Here is a 20,030-nt window from a genome sequence, read left to right on the forward strand (position 1 = left end):
TTTAATGTGATATAACTGCACTACTGTTTAATTTATATTCATTTTCTTTGTTATTTTTTTGGGCGTGCAGAAAGGCATTTAGAAAGTCAGATAATGTTCAAAATCAATCAGCATCCTGAATGTTACGTTCCCACCTAGGTTGGAACTCGTTTTACAGGTGGGGAACGTAAAAACCTGTGCTGGCGCCCCCTGTATAATCAGCAGTGGACGGTGAAGTAGTGTGGGGGGGGGAAGCTGAAACAAATGAGTCCTGACACGTAAAATTTTGTGTTTGGTCCCCGTGGGACATTTAGTAGGTGACAAACAAACGAACAACAACAAAACAAAAGGTACACACATAACCAAATCAGGGAGGAGAAGGGGATTGTGGGGATTGGGGTCAAAGTAAGGAAATAAACAAAAGGTCCCTTTTGCTCTACACCCCTTTCCCTGCCTAACACAATCTATCCCTAACCAGCTCACCTCTCTATTGCAAAAACTACAGGGGTGACCCCACCCAGCTAACTTAGTGTGTGTAACAAAGGTTTACCTACGTGATGGAAAATGTACACCCATGGGCAGAACTACCTACCCCTTCTCCAGAACTGAGGTAGAGTACCATTGGGTCTCACTCGACCAGATCCCAAACAAAACAATGTCAGCCAGGCCATACAACAAAACACAGCCTCTCCTTTCTCTTTCTCTCTCCCCCTCTGTTCCTCAACGAGGCTGGTTATATGGGCCACCAGCTCGTTAGCTGATTGCTCCCCAGGTTTTATACGGCCACGCCTCCTCGCCAACAGCCAACCAGCACTGCACACCTGTAAGCCATGACAAAAAAACAAAACACTACCCCCACTCACAGTTAAAGGCAGAGACACAAAACATGGGGACATGTAACACTGAATCTTTGGCCATTTTGACAACTTGGCCCTGAAAGCTGTTAGAATGACAAATGGCTGACCATATAGTTGTCGGCTTATTCCATGCAATCAATGCCTCATTCCGATAAAGTGTGCCTTTGAGGAATTTTTGTAGTGAAATGGCGAGTGGCGAAATACCCTTCAGGTCAAAGTGTCAGCCCTGTGAGTCGGGGGACTTAAAATCTAATAAAAGATAAGATACATTTATTTTAAAAAAAAGTACCAGCAACACCACCTAGTTGCGGAACTGCGGTCATGTGGACCGCATTTCAAAATGAAATGCGCCTCTATGTTAGGTATTACGGTAAAAGGGGCTGTACAGCCAAAAAGGCACTGAACATCATTTGAAGTGTCTTTTATCCATATTTGAACTCTCTTTAAATCAGATAGCAGATGGGTAACACTCTTTTGACACTTGGTCCTATTTAAATCTTGAGATACTTGAAGGTAAAGTTAGTCATATTGCCATTATATTCGTCTTTTTTTCATTTTTGAACTGTCTTTAAATTAGATAGCAGCTGGGTAACACTCTTTCGACACTTGATCCTATTACACGTTGACCTCCCCTATCACCATGTACATTTACATAAAATATTACTGTGTACTTTTTGAGATACTTGAAGGTAAAGTTAGTAATATTGCCATTATATTCGTCTTTTTTTCATTTTTGAACTGTTTTTAAATTCGATAGCAGCTGGGTAACACTCTTTCGACACTTGATCCTATTACACGTTGACCTCCTCTATTACCATCTCAAATTACATAAAATATTACTGTGTACTGTTTGAGATACTTGAAGGTAAAGTTAGTAAAATCGCCATTATATTCGTCTTTTTCTCAATCATTGAACTGTCTTTAAATCAGATACAAGCCGGGTAACACTCTTCTGACACTTGATCCTATTTTAAGTTGACCTCCTCTATTAACATGTACATTTACATAAAATATTACTGTGGAACTTTTGAGATAACTGAAGGTAAAGTTAGTACTTTTGCCATTATATTCGTCTTTTTTCATTCTTTGAACTGTCTTTAAATTAGATAGCAGCTGGGTAACACTCTTTTGACACTTGATCCTATTACACGTTGACCTCCTTTATTACCATCTCAAATTACATAAAATATTACTGTGTACTTTTTGAGATAATTGAAGGTAAAGTTAGTACTTTTGCCATTATATTCGTCTTTTTTTCAATCTTTGAACCTTTGAATCTTTTAATTAGATAGCAGCCGGGTAACACTCTTTTGACACTTGATCCTATTTCACGCTGACCTCCCCTATTAACATGTAAAGTTACATAAAATATTACTGTGTACTTTTTGAGATAATTGAAGGTAAAGTTAGCAATATTGACATTATATTCGTCTTTTTTCAATCTTTAAACTGTCTTTAAATCTGATAGAAGCTGGGTAACACTCTTCTGACACTTGATCCTATTTCACGTCGACGTCCTCTATTAACATGTAAAGTTACATAAAATATTACTGTGGATTTTTGAGAAAATTGCAGGTAAAGTTAGTACTTTTGCAATTATATTAGTTTTTTCTCAATCTTTGAACTGTCTTTAAATCAGATAGAAGCCGAGCCAATGGTGGGCCTCAGCCGGCACGCGTCAGCCTTCACTTTTATTGAGCTACAGGGTCCTTTGACTGGAGTTGGTTAATTAACGCCCTGGCGATGCAACAAGGTTGGTCGCTCTGAGGACTGTCTGCCCCGGAGAACAGTTGGACCGGGGGCAGGGTCGGCCGAAAGGCGGTGGCGGTGCAGGGCCGCAGTGCCTTTTGACCTCTCAACGGTTTTACGCCCTGTTGAACTCTCTCTTCATAGTCCTTTTTAATTTTTCTTCATTGGCATGACGTTAATTTGTGGAGTAAAACATATTTCATCCCATATTTGGGGAGCTTTTATCAACCATAAAATGTATGCGCCCCCCCCCCCCCAACTTGATTTTGGTTTGTTGCCTCAGGGCAACTTGTATATATAAAGTGAAATAAGTCAAAAAAGCAATGTAGGCATTTAGAAAGAAGTTCATTTTGAGGACATTAACTACAAATGGATCCAAACATAAATTAAAAAATATTAAACAAAGAAATGAAATTACCAACACTGTATGTACAAAATCCACATCCAAAACATGTAAACTTAAAGGGCTTGTTTGTGTCACTTTGTATGGCATACACATTCGACTGACCTACAATAACCTGAAGAATATCTTAAAATACTGAAGGGGGGACATGATATCATTAGAAATGTTATGCCAGGGCGAGCACAGAATGTATTGTGGGGTGTTCAGCCTCTACTATGTCTTCATCCTCATCTTGATCCACAGACTCACTGTCGCTTTGATCAGACATGCGTTATCCTAAGAAAGTACAAATATGAATGTCATATTCAAAATGAATGAAGGACACACATTGTTCTACTGACTGACCCCTGACGGACCCCTGATCTCCTAACTGTCTGGCAGGGATCCAATCTTTCTGACTCCAATCCAATCTTTCTGACTCCTTTCAAGCTCACTTTCCTCGTTGTCACTGTCCTCACTGTCAGATGGATCAGCCCTAACAGCTTGATTTTCAAACATTTCGCCCATTAAATGTTCCTGTTTCCATTCCCATTCAATATCAGTAGTTGGTACAACAAAAATATTGACTGTGGTCAATGACCTAACTGCACAGTGTTGCCTTGTGTCAACTAACCAAAACACCCAGTTTTAATAAAGAAATAACAATAAATTAATTACCAAATATACTTATTTACATACTCATGCACACAAAAACATATTCTTTAATGAAGATATTTTATAGACCAGTTTTAGAGTTACTTTTGTCTCACAGATTTGGGGCATTGTGTCCCATGCAGCTTGGCAGCCATAAAAGAATGCTTCACCCAAAGAGAAAAAGTCTCACCCACTTTGGGCCCTCCTTTGATTGGACGCAGACATGTCTGCTGAAATTATATATGTGGTGGGGTTGAATGCAGCCTAGTCCACAGTATTTGCGTGCCTTAGGTATTCTCTATAATTCTTGGGGTGCAAGTCCCCAGGTGGCGTTGTTGGTCTCTCTCCCTAACGCCCCGCCGCATATACATTGTTTTTAATTAAAGGGTAGGTCAGTGTAAGGTCCAAAAAAGTATTGTGTTGCCTGAAGACAAAACCCCCGGAAAGCAGCCGGTCCGGACTCAGTCTCGCCCCACACCCTGAAGCATTGTGCTGACCAGCTGTCTCCTGTTTTCACCGCCATCTTCAACACCTCCTTGGTGTCATGCCACGTCCCAGCCTGCTTCAAGGCCTCCACCATCATCCCTGTTCCCAAGAAGCCCAGGATCACAGGACTGAATGACTACAGACCCGTCGCACTGACCTCTGTAGTCATGAAGTCCTTTGAACGGCTAGTGCTGTCCCACCTTAAGTCCCTCACCGACCCTCTCCTGGACCCCTGCAGTTCGCCTACAGAGCCAACAGGTCTGTAGACGATGCTATCAACATGGCCCTCCACTTCATCCTCCAGCATCTGGACTCCCCAGGAACCTACGCCAGGATCCTGTTTGTGGACTTCAGCTCTGCCTTCAACACCATCATCCCGTCTCTGCTGCAGGACAAACTCTGGTTTGCCCACCTCCACCTGCAAGTGGATCACTGACTTCCTGTCCGACATGAAGCAGCACGTGAAGCTGGGGAAACACGTCTCTGCCTCTCGGTCCATCAGCACCGGTTCAATGAAGACAGTGGAGATGGTCGTGGACTTCAGGAGGAATACAGCCCTACCTTCCCCCCTCACCTTGTGTGACTCCCCCGTCACCACTGTGGACTCCTTCCGTTTCCTGGGCTCCATCATCACCCAGGACCTCAAGTGGGAGCTGAACATCAGCTCCATCACGAAAAAGGCTCAGCAGAGGATGTTCTTCCTGAGGCAGCTGAAGAAATTCAACCTGCCTCAGACGATGATGGTGCACTTCTACACGGCCATCATGGAGTCCATCCTCTGTTCCTCCATCACCGTGTGGTACGCTGCAGCCACAGCCAAGGACAAGGACAAGGGCAGGCTGCAGCATGTCATCCGCTCTGCAGAGAGGGTGATTGGCTGCAATCTTCCGTCTCTCCAGAACTTGTTCGCTTCCAGGTCTTTGAAGCGGGCCAGAAAGATTGTAGCCGACCCCTCCCACCCTGGACATGAACTGTTTGTGCCCCCTCCATCCGGCAGGAGGCTGCGGTCCATCAGGACTAAGACCTCCCGCCAAACGAACAGTTTCTTCCCTTCGGCAGTCGGGCTCATCAACAGAGGCCGGGGCCCCCCCTGACTGACTCGGACTCCCATGTTCATTCATTCACTTTGTCACTTTCACTTGTCACTCGTCACTTGTTTAGCTGGTGCACTTAATCTATAATCTATATTTTTATTTCTAATTTTCTTATCTCCTCTAACTTACTAACCCATAGCTTTAGTTTTTAGCGTACTAACCCATAGCATATATTTTATTATACTTTTATTTTATTTTTATCTCATTTGCACTATGTCATCATTATTGTACTGTCTTCTGTCATGCACCAACCGCCAAGACAATTTCCATGTATGTCCAACATATTATGACAATAAACGTTTCCTGATTCCTGATTCCTGAAGGTTACAGTCTGCCATAGAGGTTTACGGTACTTGTTCACTATCAGTCTCGTGCTAGTATTTAGCCTTTGATGGAGTTCTTAGGGTTAGGGTTTGTTGTCCAAACAACCCGACTTCAAGAAAGGTTGTTACGGCCTCCTGCCATCTATGGGCTCTGCCTCAATCTGATGTGCAGGCTGAGCGGTCCCACGTGGAACCGCATTTTGGCACTGGGCTCTTTCCTCTTCGCTTGCCGCTACTGCGGGTAACCTTGTAAGTTTCCTTTCCTGCACTTAGTAAGATGCTTCAATTCAGAGGGTTAGCTTGTCTGATCTGAGGTCAAAGTCAAATGAGGTGCAGCCCCAGAACTGCTGGAGCGATAGAGGAGGGTCCCACCCATGGACCCCCGCAGGAGCAACTCCTTTCGTAACCGGAACACGCATAACGCGGTCAGTACAAAAACAAAAGTCCACCGGCAGCTACATCCAACCGAGGAGGAATAATGGCCTGATAGGGGCCCCTGGATCGTACATCCTGTGGTCTGCACTGAAGGGGACAAAGTACCAACTGCGCTGACTTTCTCTTATTTCAAACTGTACAGTAAAGGTTTATGGAAATATACATGGGCATAGAGGGAAGGGAAATGACAAATAACATGTCATTCTTACTGATTTCACCTGTGCTCATAAGCTACAAAATCTAATTTTATGCAACAACTACATGGGGATAGAGGAGGTCAACATGAAGCAGGATCAAGTGTCAAAAGAGTGTTACCCGGCTGCTATCTGATTTAAAAAGAATTCAAACATTGACAAAATACGAATATAATGGCAATATTACTAACTTTACCTTCAAGTATCTCAAAAAGTACACAGTAATATTTTATGTAACTTTACATGTTAATAGAGGAGGCCAACATGTAATAGGATCAAGTGTCAAAAGAGTGTTACCCAGCTGCTATCTAATTTAAAGACAGTTCAAAAATTAAAAAAAGACGAATATAATGGCAATTTTACTAACTTTACCTTCAAGTATCTCAAAAAGTACACAGTAATATTTTATGTAATTTGAGATGGTAATAGATTCTACATGAATCAGGATCAAGTGTCAAAAGAGTGTTACCCGGCTTCTATCTGATTTAAAGACAGTTGAAAGAATGAAAAAAAGACGAATATAATGGCAATTTTACTAACTTTACCTTCAAGTATCGCAAAAAGTACACAGTAATATTTTATGTAACTTTACATATTGATAGAGGAGGTCAACGTGAAATACGTTCAAGTGTCAGAAGAGTGTTACCCGGCTGCTATCTGATTTTAAAGACGGTTCAATGATTGAGAAAAAGACGAATATAATGGCAAAAGTACTAACTTTACTTTCAAGTATCTCAAAAAGTACACAGTAATATTTTATGTAACTTTACATGTTAATAGAGGAGGCCAACGTGTAATAGGATCAAGTGTCAAAAGAGTGTTACCCGGCTTCTATCTGATTTAAAGAGAGTATAAAGATTTAAAAAAGACACTTCAAATCATGATCAGTGCCTTTTTGGCTGTACAGACCCATTTACCGTAATACCTAACATAGAGGCGCATTTTATTTTGAAATGCGGTCCACATGACCGCAGTGTTGCGGAGTCTAGGTCTCCATAAAAACAAGTTATTTTTCATCAGAGGAAGAACAGCATGGATCACAACGCCTAAAAGCGTGGTTAAACCCATAAATAACTACAATTGTATTAAAAGTCCAGCTAAAAAAGATTAAGAATTCAACCAGCCACTGATCCGTCCTGCCCTTTTATTTTCCGGTTCCGTTCCTTTCCTGAGTGAGGTGTCCAGTCAGTCTCCTTCCTCTCCTCGTTTGCACCCTGCCTGCTTGTCCGCTGTCTTGTCGTCCTCTCGCTTGATTCCACCGTGGCTTCTCTTCCCCTCTCATGCCGTGCTTAGTGTCCTTTATAGTAGCTGTGGTAATTGGAGAGGGAAGGTCCTTTCATTGTGTAATACGGTTGGCCAGGGCTCTCTGTAATTGATTAGTCCCTCCAGGTGCATGTAGTTTACTGAAAGGTGGGTTAATACGTAAAAATCTAATAAAACAAACCATGCTAAAATGTAAAAACAAGTTATGCTAAAATGAAAAACCAAACCATGCTAAAATATAATAAACCAATAATTTACAAAAACCACAATGTCCCCCTGGTGAAAAAAGCATTGGGAGCATGTTCACAGCTGTCTTGGATTGCTTGGGCGAGACACGTCAGTAGATGGTGCCAAAACGTGAGGGTGTTAATGGTATATGGAAGGGTATCATGGGGCGTCTTTTGTGCTGAATGGACTGGATTTCTGTTGTACATCTCCAGTTCAAGTGACCCCTCAATACTCCTGAAAAATTCAACTTTACATTCAAAACAATGTATTTTGTTTTCAAATGACACACACAAATCATATGAATAGACATTTATAGGAACCAGTTGAACACTGATGTGCTCAATGTAAAACACTATGATGAATGGAAAACAATTCTCCATTCATCATAATGACTTGCCTTTTTTTTGCTCAGTGTTACACTTACTACAGACAGTACATACATATGTGTTGTAAAATATTTTAGAATATCGTTTTTATACTCAGAACACACAAATACATGGTAAATATATTTTATTTTCCCCACGAAAACAATGCACAGTGTACATCCCAACGAACAAAGTTGCACATACAGTGGTCTACATACAACAGAAGAATTTACTGTATACAGTTACAGTAAAAATCTATGCTGTCTCCCATCTTCTATTTCAGTCTGTTCGACGGCATCTCATCCACATCACAAGCAATGTTTTCCCTGGCCAAGTAGTGGGGGAAATATCGCTCAGCATGTCGAATTCAGCCATGAAAAGCATCAACCGCTATATCTCCACATGAGTCTTCCATAGCTTAGAGAAGGGGTATATGCGTTTGTGGATTTCAGTCACACACTTTTAATCTCCAGGCAGAAAAGAATTTCTCAATAGCTTTGGTTAACCAAAGTGGCTCGGATCTCATCAGAGTTTACAGACCTTGGCCTTCCTCGTCCTTGTCCTCCCCCCGTCCTCCTCCTCTTATTCTCACTGCTCTGGCTCCGTTTCTAATGTTGTCATCCATTGCTCCAAAACAGAAGAGCTCACCTGTTGCCCGTTTATGCAAAAGGCAGATTGTCAAGGCGGCTGGTGCGGGTCAAGGCATGGAGGACTCAGACGCAGAGTTTTCCAAAAAAAAAAAAAAAATCCAAAGCGAGGACGGACATGCACCAACGCCGGGTACACTCAACAATGACGCGACAGGGGACAACAGGCACACCAGGCTTAAATACACTAGGGAGGTGCAGGTGATTGGACACAGGTAGAAACAATCAGGCAATCACAGGACAAGGCAGGAAGTGATGTTACCCAGGAACAAAAGAGACATGAAAACTACAAAATAAGACAAGAAGCAGACCCAAACCGTGACACAGATTTTTTTTTTTTTTTTTGTGAAATAACTATTTTGTGTTCTGACTTTGTCTTGGTTTTGATGAGTGTGAATATACACCAATACTTGACGTTTGGATCCTTATGTTTACATGACACTCTGACAAAAGTATGACCTCAAATTGACACCTGTACACACAGAAAGCAAAATGAATACAAAAAGTGTTTTGTATTCATACCATCAGTGTGTACCATTAGTGTGTAGTTGACACATTCTTGAGTAATTTTGACAATTGAACAGACTTTTGTGCATGTGATGACTTGTACAATGAAATTATGCTGAGACGTTTTGGAGCGAAAAACAATTAGACTGAGAATCAAGTGAGAATCAGTTTAGATCAACAAAATCTATTCAATTGTGCTAAACGTGGGCTACATGTACTTAATCATTTGCAAATATGTACTGAGACATTAAGACATGTATTTAGACATTTGCAATTTAACCAAATGAATGAGAAATTCAATTCTGTATTGAGAAATTGCCAAGTGGTTTGGAGGTTTGTCCATGTTATGAGAATGTAATTTCTGTTTTAAAAAATGAGCCAAACCAATGGAAAAAAACTGTAATGGGAATAAATCCTTGTAGCAAGTTCTAGTAAAAAGTCCTAAACCAAAAAACATTCATGCAGATGTTGACAGAACGGCATATTTAACTATGAAATATGTAATATTGTATTCCATTTCTATTCCATTTCTAACAGATTCCCCCAATGTGCTGCACACTGAACCTTTAAAGGCCCATGTGAATGTTCCAACAGCAAAGTGAAAAACTGGATCCAAACTTACTACTTACTTTGTGCCCTACTGGAGAGGAAAGCTTCCACCAGCTACTTTTTGCTCTTGGCCCTACTGGATTACTCGGTCCATTTCTAAGTCCAACCTCTCTATGGAATTGTTTGAGCCAATGGAATTGAGGCAGACTCACATGGGATAGAGCGGCAGCTTCCTTAGCCAGTAAAAAGCGGATACATGTAAATTGAGAAATGACGCTCCGCTTGGATAGAATGAAAACAGACCCTGAAAAGGAAGTGAATGCTTTGGAAGAGACGTAATGTGATTTGGTGTGTTTTTTCTTAACTCAGGAAGGTTTTTCTGAGAGTGTGTTAAATATATTGTAATCTTCAGGGTGGAAGGGCTGTTTCTTTGCGCTTTTTCCTCACGGGTTTCCATGGATCATGTTTGTGTCTGGACCCTGTTGCTTCCTCCTGCCATGGTCCTGCTGACACTATCATTATAAATATTAATCACATTACTATCAAGGTCATCATAAACCAACATTACCGACTTTGCCTCTTTCTTGAAGTCTTTGGGCTTTCCCTCCCTGATGGTGGTTGTACACCTGGCATACTACTCATTTGTCGGATGAATGGGACATCTTTAACATTCATTCTCATTGATTGCATTCTGTCCCTCCTGGTGTAGCGATCCCTCCTCTGCTGTTCTCCCTAAGCTTTTTTGGAGAGTTCTCCTGTACCTGAGGGTTACGGGACAGAGGATGTCACATGTGTACTGTGCACTATAGAGCCTTTTGAGGCAAATTTCTAATTTGCAATTTTGGGGTACAGAAAATAAACTGAATTGAAGCAGTAGTTACAGTGAGGAGTAGATTCATTCAGGGATAGTGGCAGAAACCAAGAGCAGAGTTGAATTAGCTGCAATGTTTCTGATTCAAAATGAGCCAAATATAAGCCAAACATGAAAATGCTTCTACATGTGGTAGAGGACCTGCACTCCACATTCTTCATCAACACACAGATTCAACTGAGATACATCATTCAAAGCATCAAAAATAAAGGAAGTAATATCTCTCTCAAAGTGTCTGTTCAATGACTAAATTCCAGCTCCCGATGTGTCCTTCTTGGCCTTCTTGTTGCAACTGGCTTTCTGGGCTCTTCCCCTCTTCAGCTGCTGCTCCTCCAGTCTCTGCTGCTTCTTCTGCAAGTATGCCGTCACGTTGTCGAAGCTCACCTTGTGCAGATGCTCGAAGCGGCTGTCGGTCCTGCTGGAGGCTGTGTAGGAGAGAGACAGGAACCACATGCACATGGCTGGTACATAAACCCAAACCTTTAATGCACAGGTCATATCTGACGGTATATATGTTGATTTCATCTGGATTTGTCTTTGGAAGATGGAAGCAACATTATATGCTGTCCACCCTGACAATTTGTCCAAGCAGGCAGAGTGGAATCACAATGAGGTTTACTTCAGACCACCATTCCACTGCTGGCTTTTGAAGTCTGAACATAATTGGCGGACTGTCTGGGGAAATCCTTGTCTGATTAGGAGCAACCGTTTTCATCCCTCTTTGAATGGAGTGGATCTTATATCGAGAAAGATTAGTGGACCTACTCCATCACACACCCAGAGGCCACACTGATCAAACCAGTCACGTGAACAAAAGCCACGCTGAATAAAGCCCTTGCCAGCGATGCCAGATGTTTCAGGGTGGCTACCGCCTGCAGTTTTCCTCCCATAGCATCATACTGGTGTGTAGCCGTCACAGCTTCTTCAGCAGGCAGCAGAATTTATTCTTGCACCTCACATCGGACACGATATATTGCAAAGTTTGTTGAGGCACTGGTATTGCTTCTGGTGGCAACACTGGCAACAGCAAACACGCTAACTTGCTGGCCAGTTGTGAGCGGTAAACACCTGTTCAGGTGGCCGGCGGTCCTATTCGGGGTCAATGAATGAATATTTGAAAAGATATACCGGAATACCGTCATAATCTTACAGAATACCGTGATATGAATTTTTGGCCATACCATGCAACCTACTGCAGGCAAATTCCATCTAAAAAGGTGAAGAGTGAGAGTGGCTGAGAGGCAAAAAGGCCACATTGAGTGTATAGAGGCTGTGTGTGTGTGTGATGACTCACCCTCAAGTGTCTCCCAGTGTGGCTTGAAGGCTTCAGTCACTCTGTTCAGTTCGGGACTCTCCGCATCACACTAGATGGAGCAGAGTAGAGCACAGTGTTATTGTAAACACCTGACAAAACAAACCCATGATTTCATTGCAAATGTAGCAAATATTTAGATTTGAATAATGTCAATATCGTGCAATATGTGCTCAGTTAGGATGAATGTCTGAATGCATCACACTCTACCTCCCAGAAGTCTCGCCTGTGTGTGTAAATTTGTAGTGGTGCATCAATGGCGTCCATCAGCACCCAGAGACGGCCCTCTGGGTCAAAGGCAATGTCCAGAGGACAGTGGGGCAGAGACATCCTGCTCTGCAGCACCAGTTTCTCCTTGCCATCGTGGTGCAGGGTAAAAAACTGAAGGGTGGACACTCTGAGGACACACATGACAAACTGCTGAATCAATCGAGTGTTCATCCAGCCCTGTTTTAATTGTATTCTGAAAGTGAAGCTTTAACTTTGTGATATTGACCCAAGTATCATCCACATGTACAGTATAGAGTATAAAGGTCTCAAATAACCTTCATTTAAAAGCATCAAAGGGGAAATTTAATTTAAAGCGACAGATTGCAGTCATGTATATATTTCAGCGCCAAAGATGTAGACATTTGAGAAGCCTTGATGCATGTGGAACAATTCTCTCTCCTACTTGCAAGTATCACATAATAAATGTCCTGTTAAATCATTGTGTGGAATAATATTTTACGAACAGGTCAGCTGTGCCTCAATTCCGCTAAGCTTAAGGACGCATTCGTCATACGTCACTGCGGCAGCGACTCGCCTGTCCCATTCCGCCGGCTCCTCCGAAGGTGGTCGAGGAACGCAACCCTCCAGGAGCTGAATTGGAGGACACATCGGATCTATCCTTTGCGGCCCAGCATATCCCAGCATGCAGGATTTAATTTATTCAGAGTTCACTTTTAAATAAGTAATAGAGTAATAGAATCCCTTTGAATATCTACCAATAGAGGTTATAATATAGAACATCACATCTTAGTTTATGAAATCACTTTAGATACGTGACGTTGGTAACCAATGTCGTGTTTTAAGAGGTGAGAACAAACTGTCCTTAGTTGTAACATTAACTCTGTCATGCTTTGCATAGAAGTTAATAAATGTGTTTGCTATTGTGGTGGTCATTGATGAAATCTCCTCTGCCTTGATATTGGATTATTTAGCTGAAAGTACAAGGCTTAACGGATTTAGTTTGAATTTAATACAATTGAAAAATGTTCTTCCCTCTACCGGAAATATATCATGCTCTGGAAAAGCATATCTTTCTAAATTAGATTAAAGAAAATCTTAAGTTTTTAAGGCTTTTTCAAGCCAGCAGGTTGCTAGGCAACAGAAGCAGCAGAGGTAAAGCTGATGTTGCAAGCAGGAAGTCGCGCATTTCCCTTTGTAACTCCATTTGCTTGTTTGTTATTAAATGCTTTAGGCTTTTTTTTAAACTCGAGGCTAGAGCCAATTGATTCTTTTGGCTTTTCGTCTTTGGCTGGGGAGAAGAGAGATGAGCCATGTTCTGCTGTGTAGACCCCCAGACACACACTTAGGGCGCCGCATGGTGTCACAGTAAAGCACTGGCTGGACTAGAAAACAGCAGTGGTATGTTTTCTGGCTCTCAAGAGTTCAGTTTGGCTTTCAGTGTTGAATTCAATTTGGCTTCATTCGCAAGTGCCTTGTTCACTTCAACTGTGGATTGTTAACATAAATACTCATCTAATGATTGCCACATTCAGTCATTACACTCACCTTTCACACTGCACTGCTACGTGGCGATTGTCAGGAGAGCTGGTAATACGGCATACAGTAAACTTGTGGAAATGAAAAAGACAGACAAAGAGGCGTTTGTGTTTTACATGTTTAGAGGTGTCATACAGGGTTTTGACCAACGGATTTCCATGATCAAAAAGTTTGTGAAATCTCTGTATACATAAAAGTGAGAAAATTAAACTATGATAATTCAAAAAAATTTATACAGGGTTTCCCCTACATTCAATTAGGCCTAAAGAAAGTACGTTTTTTATGTTAACAATTATCCACTATGGATGAGTATCAATAGGCGTTCTCCTGATACCAGTGCTAAAATGATACTTTTAAAACACACTGCTGCCTAAAGAGTGCCTGAACCAACACTTGACGCTCCATATGTGTCTTGATGTGTTGACGTCATGATGGGAGCAAGTGCAACACAGAAGAGCTGCATGAGGCACGAGAGCATATCGTTTATCCACCATGTGACAGAATTTATGAATAGTATATTAAGTTGACCCTTGCAAATAAAGTCATGTGTCTGCCGCTCAATGACAACACCGAAGGAACAATGCCACACCCCCAGTTTAAAATGTCGGTGTCTCGTACGGAGGCGGTGGCCGAAGAGAGACATTGTGCTCAGCGTGTAGCTTTGCCAGCAGTCGCCCTCTGATGTGGTTCCTGTAGTAGCTTCGCTAGCAGCGGCGCACTGCTTCCTTTAGCACGGCGCGTTAATGGCGCTCTCCCATGTTTGAAATATCTAACTGTCCTGCCTCCTCATTACTTAGTCTGCTCATCCCGGGTCTCTGTCGCAACTCTTAAGTTGCGTTCACAAAACCACGGTGCGAACTATTTGCGCTACGACTATGATAGCCTCCTGCTCATTGTTAAGCTTCTCTCTTTAAAACCATATGAATTATTTGAAACATATCTTAAATGAACCACGTGAAAATATAAAAATACCAAATTTCCATGACTTTTCCAAAACTTTTGTGATTTTATTTTTTTCCACTTCCACGCCTGGAAATGAGCCAGTTCCATGTAATACTTAAGTAAGGGCACCAGTGTTTTTTTCAGATATGCTCTAGTTTGAGTGCAACGTAAATGTGGGGGGCATGGGGTCATTTCAGGAGGTGGGGGGGGGGGGGGGTGCTCCTGTCATCGGTGTGTGAATGGGTGATGACATGAAGTCTTGAAGGGCTTTGGGTGGTCAGAGGACTAGAAAACGTCCCGTCAGTGCTGAAGAATGGTAGAAGCGATACTGAGTGACAAGCAGTGCTGCCAACTCCTAAGCACAGAAAGCCGCTATTGGCTGTTTTAATGGAAGCTGTAGAACATGCGCTGTGATTGGTCAGTTGGCAAGTCTTGTCCAGCAGAAAGATAGTCTTGCTGTTTGGAGCCACGTTGTATCTGCTAACCTGGGTTGCAACACCGCACCAAAGAGCGGCACGACACTCGCAAGCCACGATGCTCTTGAAAATGTTTGGACAGAGCTCTTTTTAACTTTTTTTTTTTAATTCCAGACCTTCTTGGGTCTGGTAAGGGAAAGCAAGAGGAAGGATCAATATAAGCATATCATTTTATGATAATAGAGGTTGAGTCAAGAGGGCGCCACGGTGCTCTTTGTTTTTTGTTGTTAATCATGTTTCCTGTTGCGATTCCCGGAGCTCTTTCACCAGAAATGAGCTCTTGAACATCCAAGGAACAACTCCAGTGGAGTTATTTCCAACTTTTCTTCTTTGCTCTGTGGAACTACTGGACATTCTAGTCAAAGTTGTGCTCACCTTTACTCACGCGAGGAGAGGAAAGCGGCTCGTTAGTGCGACTCCGCAAGCGGTGTTTCTCGCACACCCCTGCCAGGCATCTTTCTCTCTAAACGTGCGCACACTGTGCAACAAACTGGACGAACTTCAGGTGCTGATGAGGACAGAGACTTTTCTACATCCTCCGTTTTGTGCTTCACAGTGATCCAACAACACGGTTCGCCCGCTGTGGAATCTTTTTATCATTAACTGCAAACCCTTTTACTCCCCCCGTAAGTTTACTTCATTCATCCTGGTCGGTGTTTGCAAGCCGCCGGCGGGTACCGTGCAGGAGGCACAGCGGACACTAGCAGACCAGATACGGTGTGTGGAGCAGACCAAATCATCAGTCAGTGGGACTCATCTTTGGGGACCATGAAACCGGTTACAATGGGACGGGGACACACTTACCTTGTGTTGTGCCTCAGAGCCGGCTGCATCGTTCAGCTCCTTGAAGTCCCAGCTCTGTAGCTTACGGCCAGACTCATACTCCCACAGCTTCATGGTCCCGTCCTAATGGACACGCATTACAGCATTGGTCTCAGTTGAGTGTCTTAGATAAATCTCTGGAGTTTTCACCATACAGTAGATCTTTTCTGCATTTAAATAGAAACTTTTGTCGCACAAAAAACGTGACTGTTTAAATAGTAGGTTTTTAGTATAGGTTTTAGAGAAAATGCATTATTGAAGAAGTGAGCCGTTAGGGGTCACTCCAAACTCTAGCAGGCAATATTTGGTTGAAGTGTAGATCAGCTTTAATTCAATGGATACAACAAAAACACCATGTCAACGGTTTAGGAATTACATCTTCACAGTCTTTCAGAGGCTTGGAAGAAATTCGATGGACTAACATAGATTGGAATTTATGGATGATTTCTAAAACTGAGGAAAGTCCATTGCAGTTAATGGCTTGCTCAAGTCTTTCACCCATAGACATCCGTAAACACCATGATTTCTCCCTTCAGATGCTTTGTCAGGCTTCTAGTGCAGCCTCCTTCAGTTGCTGCTTGTTTGGCTTTCTGCCTTGAGTTCTCCCAAGTGAGTGAAACGCATGTTTAATTGGGTGGAGATCAAGTAACTGACTGAAGAGTATTCCATTTGTTTCCCTTGAGAAGCTCTATGGTTGTCCATGTGGTCATGGCATCATTCAAAGACAACCCAGGAGACAAAGCAAAGGAGGCACAGGCAGCACAGGCTTTGGGACAATTTGGATCAGTTCCACTCGAGGCAAATGCAAAGCTCACACCAATCAATGCAAAGCAGTTCCTACAAAGTCTGATTAACAACACGCCTCTCATTTGAAGGTGAAATGCTTCACAATCTCAGTGTTCTGGATATAAGCAACTGGCCTGGCATACAGCATGGGGAGTCACCAGTAAAAAGACTACAGGTGGTTCAATCTTTGTGAAGGGAAAGCAGTAAATGGTATGAGAGATTTCCTTAAGTACCTAGACAGTGAGCCTGAAAGCCTAAAACCACTCATACGATGCATGCAGACAATCCCTTACAGCACTGCTGAGTGTGACAGGGGCTTCAGTCTCATGAACAATGTCTGCACAGACAAGAGATCTACACTGCTGTTGTCCAATATAAGCAATTTGATGATGATCAGCATAAAAAGCAATCACTCTGCCACACAACCAAGGAGGCAATGTACACCTCAGATGCCCAAGTACAGAAATATTTGCAACGCATTGTAGACCAGCAGGCGGACCGCCCATCTGTAGTGAATTACGGCTCGTTTGTGAGATGTTCAGATTCAGTTGCATTTCTAATAAAGTTAAAGCAGTCTTATCTGTTCTCCAATCCAATTGTTGTTTTTCCCAGGGCTTTAAATAAACACCATCAATACTGAAACGTCAGTTGTCCCTGTACACTAAGCGCTGTGACGTTTCCATTACAAATTAATGGAAACGTCACAGCACTTAGTGTATGGGGTGTCGCCCTGGGACAGGCGATTAGGAGGCTGGGAGAGGAACATCACAGTATACTCACTACAAAAATATAGACTTCACCACTGCCTGATAGGTCTGTTCATTTTGAATTGAACTGGTCATAGGAAAATGAGGGAACATGTCACACCTGAAACCGTCTGGTAAACAATTCACCAAGTATTTCGTAGCCTCTGGGAATGGGGGTGACTGTGTAAAGATGGCTGTAATTCCTAAACTGTTAATGTGATGTTTTTGTTAAATCTATTGAATTAATGCGGAGTCTCCACTTTAACCAAATACTGACTGCTTCAGTTCAAATCACTGGGAGTTGCGCGAAGAGGCAACATTTTAGCAACTAAAGATACAATCAAAATACTTCTCGCCCTGGCAGGACATTTGTTAATTAACTAAATGAACACACACCCCAGATCCAGACAGCAACCAGTGTGGATGACCCGAAGGGACCAGCAGAGCACTGACAAACCTAAAAAACAAAAAGTATTAACAAAGTCAAACTTTACAAAATCTCAGTGAGCGCGCACACATGTTCCCCTTCAGGTAGCTTCAGTTACTCACTGCTGATGTCCTAGGCAGAAGGACTGGATGTTGTGTGGGGACGCGAGGGGACTCACTCGGATCTTCTCGTCCCGGTCTGCTGTGATGATGTACTTATCATCTGGCGACATGCTCTGAGAAACAGCAGGAGGGGCAATGCCAATAAGTGATTAGAGGATCAATGGGTCGCCAGAATTTCTAGCTCCAAACAGGAAGAAATGAATCCTGCCCGGTATCTTGTTCTTTTGGAGTAGCCAAAAGCAGAGTTGATCCCTTTTCAACTCTCAGGGCAAAAGACAGGGAAAAAGCTCAGTGCTGAGAGAAGGAGGACATTATGCAGCTCCCTGATAAAACAAACATGTTTCACTGGTTGGTTTTCCTTACGACAGCTAGCAGCATAGACAGGTGGCCCATCTTCAGCTCGCCTCGTTTCTGAGGCGTCTCCACTGAGAAGGAGTAGACATCGCCTGATTTGTCAGTCGCAAGCAGCTCGTCCTCTGCCTTGTTGAACATCAAGGAGGTACATCTCCTCACCACCCACCTGTGTAACACACACCAACAGCAAGTATTAACACGTGACACCCTCATCTGTGCAGTAAATCTGCTGTGGATAAGATCGTACCGGATACTGATACACTGCCATGACGGCTTACAGCGGAACAAGACCAGTCTCTTCGAGTCATCGGTCAGCGCCATCAGGTTTCCAGATGAAGACACAGCAAAAGCAAGGACTTTGTCCTTTCCCACTTCCTCCGAGGCTCCAGCATCACTGAGGACAGAAGAGACATTTGCATTTCAGACTGCAGGTCCATTCTACAGATCTGGTCATGTTAAATCTTTTTTTATTTTGTATGCGTTGCTCCTCTTGCATATGTCTTTCTCTATGTCATCATCTGCTAGTTCCTACCTGCTGTTATCATCCTTCCCATCCGTTGGCTTTTTCTCAGCTGTGCTGCAGTCAAACACAAACCGTTCTCTGCAATAAAAGACAAATTTAGATGAGTTACTGCACACATACTGTGTATCAGTAGATACTAATAAGTCAATTACTAATTATCAAACCATGAGTAACAGCAGCATTAGCCACAATATCAAATTAGGACAAAACACAAGTGTAAAAAAACAGTAAAAAGATATTATCAAAACAGATGTGTTAAAACATGTGTGTTCATTTTTAACACATCTGTGTGTCTTGTTCATTTATTTTTGTCATTTTATTGTTTTTGATATCTATTTGTTTTTGATATCTAATTGATTATATTGATCATATAATCAATTTTTCTTAAATTAGAAAAAAACAGTAAAATGACTAACAAAAATAAATGAACAAGCAAAGAAATTAACAAAATAAATCAAATGAATAATAGTATAATTACAATGTATAACTATAATTAAGAAAATCATCGAGATGGAGAAATTCGAGAAAAAAATGAAGCGCTTCAACCATAAAAGTTTCAGCATCAACCTCTGCACACGTTTCCCAACGCTTACACATGTCGTCCGTGAATCTAACGTTGGACATCTGGCAGTCCGTCCACAGCCAGCTAGCGTTAGCTGCTAGTCATAACTTATCAAAGTATCACAGAATCAAACCTGGCCTGTTTGGTGTGGATGGCTACGAGCTTCTTGTCGCATGCGAAGATCAACCACTCTCCACAGAAACCAATGGCAGTCATGTTTGTTGTGTGTATGCGACACGCAGCGGTAGTGCACGCGGAGAACCGTCTTTTGTCGCGCCCTAATGGCGTCACAAACCACACAACTCACGCCCCCCTTTGATAGAGTACAGAATGTACTCTCTCAAAAGAAGGGGCGTGTCTCCCTCCAATGTGTTGTATAATCGTTGTCGATCCATGTCCATGCTGCTGGAGTCCACACCTGCTAAAAAGAAGAGCAGGCCGTATTACTCTAAAGGTGACCTCCATTCTGTTATAATGTCATTATATAAGCTGTCTTCACTGCGCGCTGACAAGCTAAGAGACGTTACTCCAGCTGTTGTATTTTATGGCTGTCTTTTTTCCCCGATGCGGATAGAAACTTGCATAAGAAAGTTATGTCACAAGTGTTA

General features: G+C 42.4%; 2 protein-coding genes across 9 annotated transcripts in view; one reads left to right on the forward strand and one right to left on the reverse strand.

Moving 5' to 3' along the window:
* Positions 1-6,951: 6,951 nt before the first annotated feature.
* wdr4 (WD repeat domain 4) lies at positions 6,952-19,717 on the reverse strand. Its single transcript, XM_037489475.2, has 11 exons — positions 19,556-19,717; positions 18,870-18,938; positions 18,585-18,731; positions 18,347-18,503; positions 17,984-18,096; positions 17,831-17,891; positions 15,885-15,986; positions 13,672-13,733; positions 12,106-12,292; positions 11,878-11,947; positions 6,952-11,008 (listed from the first exon to the last, which is right to left on the reverse strand). Exons 1-11 carry the CDS (start codon positions 19,636-19,638, stop codon positions 10,830-10,832), a joined length of 1,230 nt encoding a protein of 409 aa, XP_037345372.1. The 5' UTR covers positions 19,639-19,717; the 3' UTR covers positions 6,952-10,829.
* Positions 19,670-20,030, forward strand: part of si:ch211-140m22.7 (uncharacterized protein LOC570370 homolog) — a 53,600-nt gene continuing 53,239 nt past the window's right edge. For 4 of the 8 annotated variants that reach the window (XM_062564948.1, XM_062564949.1, XM_037489479.2 and 1 more), the window contains exon 1: positions 19,758-19,876. Coding sequence is in view for 4 of the 8 variants with exons in the window: in XM_062564950.1 (XP_062420934.1) it covers positions 19,790-19,876 (87 nt within the window). In the remaining 4 variants the exon portion in view is untranslated. Of the gene's footprint in view, positions 19,877-20,030 lie in introns of all 8 variants that reach the window. The other 4 variants (XM_062564950.1, XM_037489481.2, XM_037489478.2 and 1 more) reach the window with 4 other exon arrangements.

The sequence above is a fragment of the Pungitius pungitius genome, chromosome 10, assembly GCF_949316345.1.
Source record: "Pungitius pungitius chromosome 10, fPunPun2.1, whole genome shotgun sequence".
Taxonomy (NCBI): Eukaryota; Metazoa; Chordata; class Actinopteri; order Perciformes; family Gasterosteidae; genus Pungitius; species Pungitius pungitius.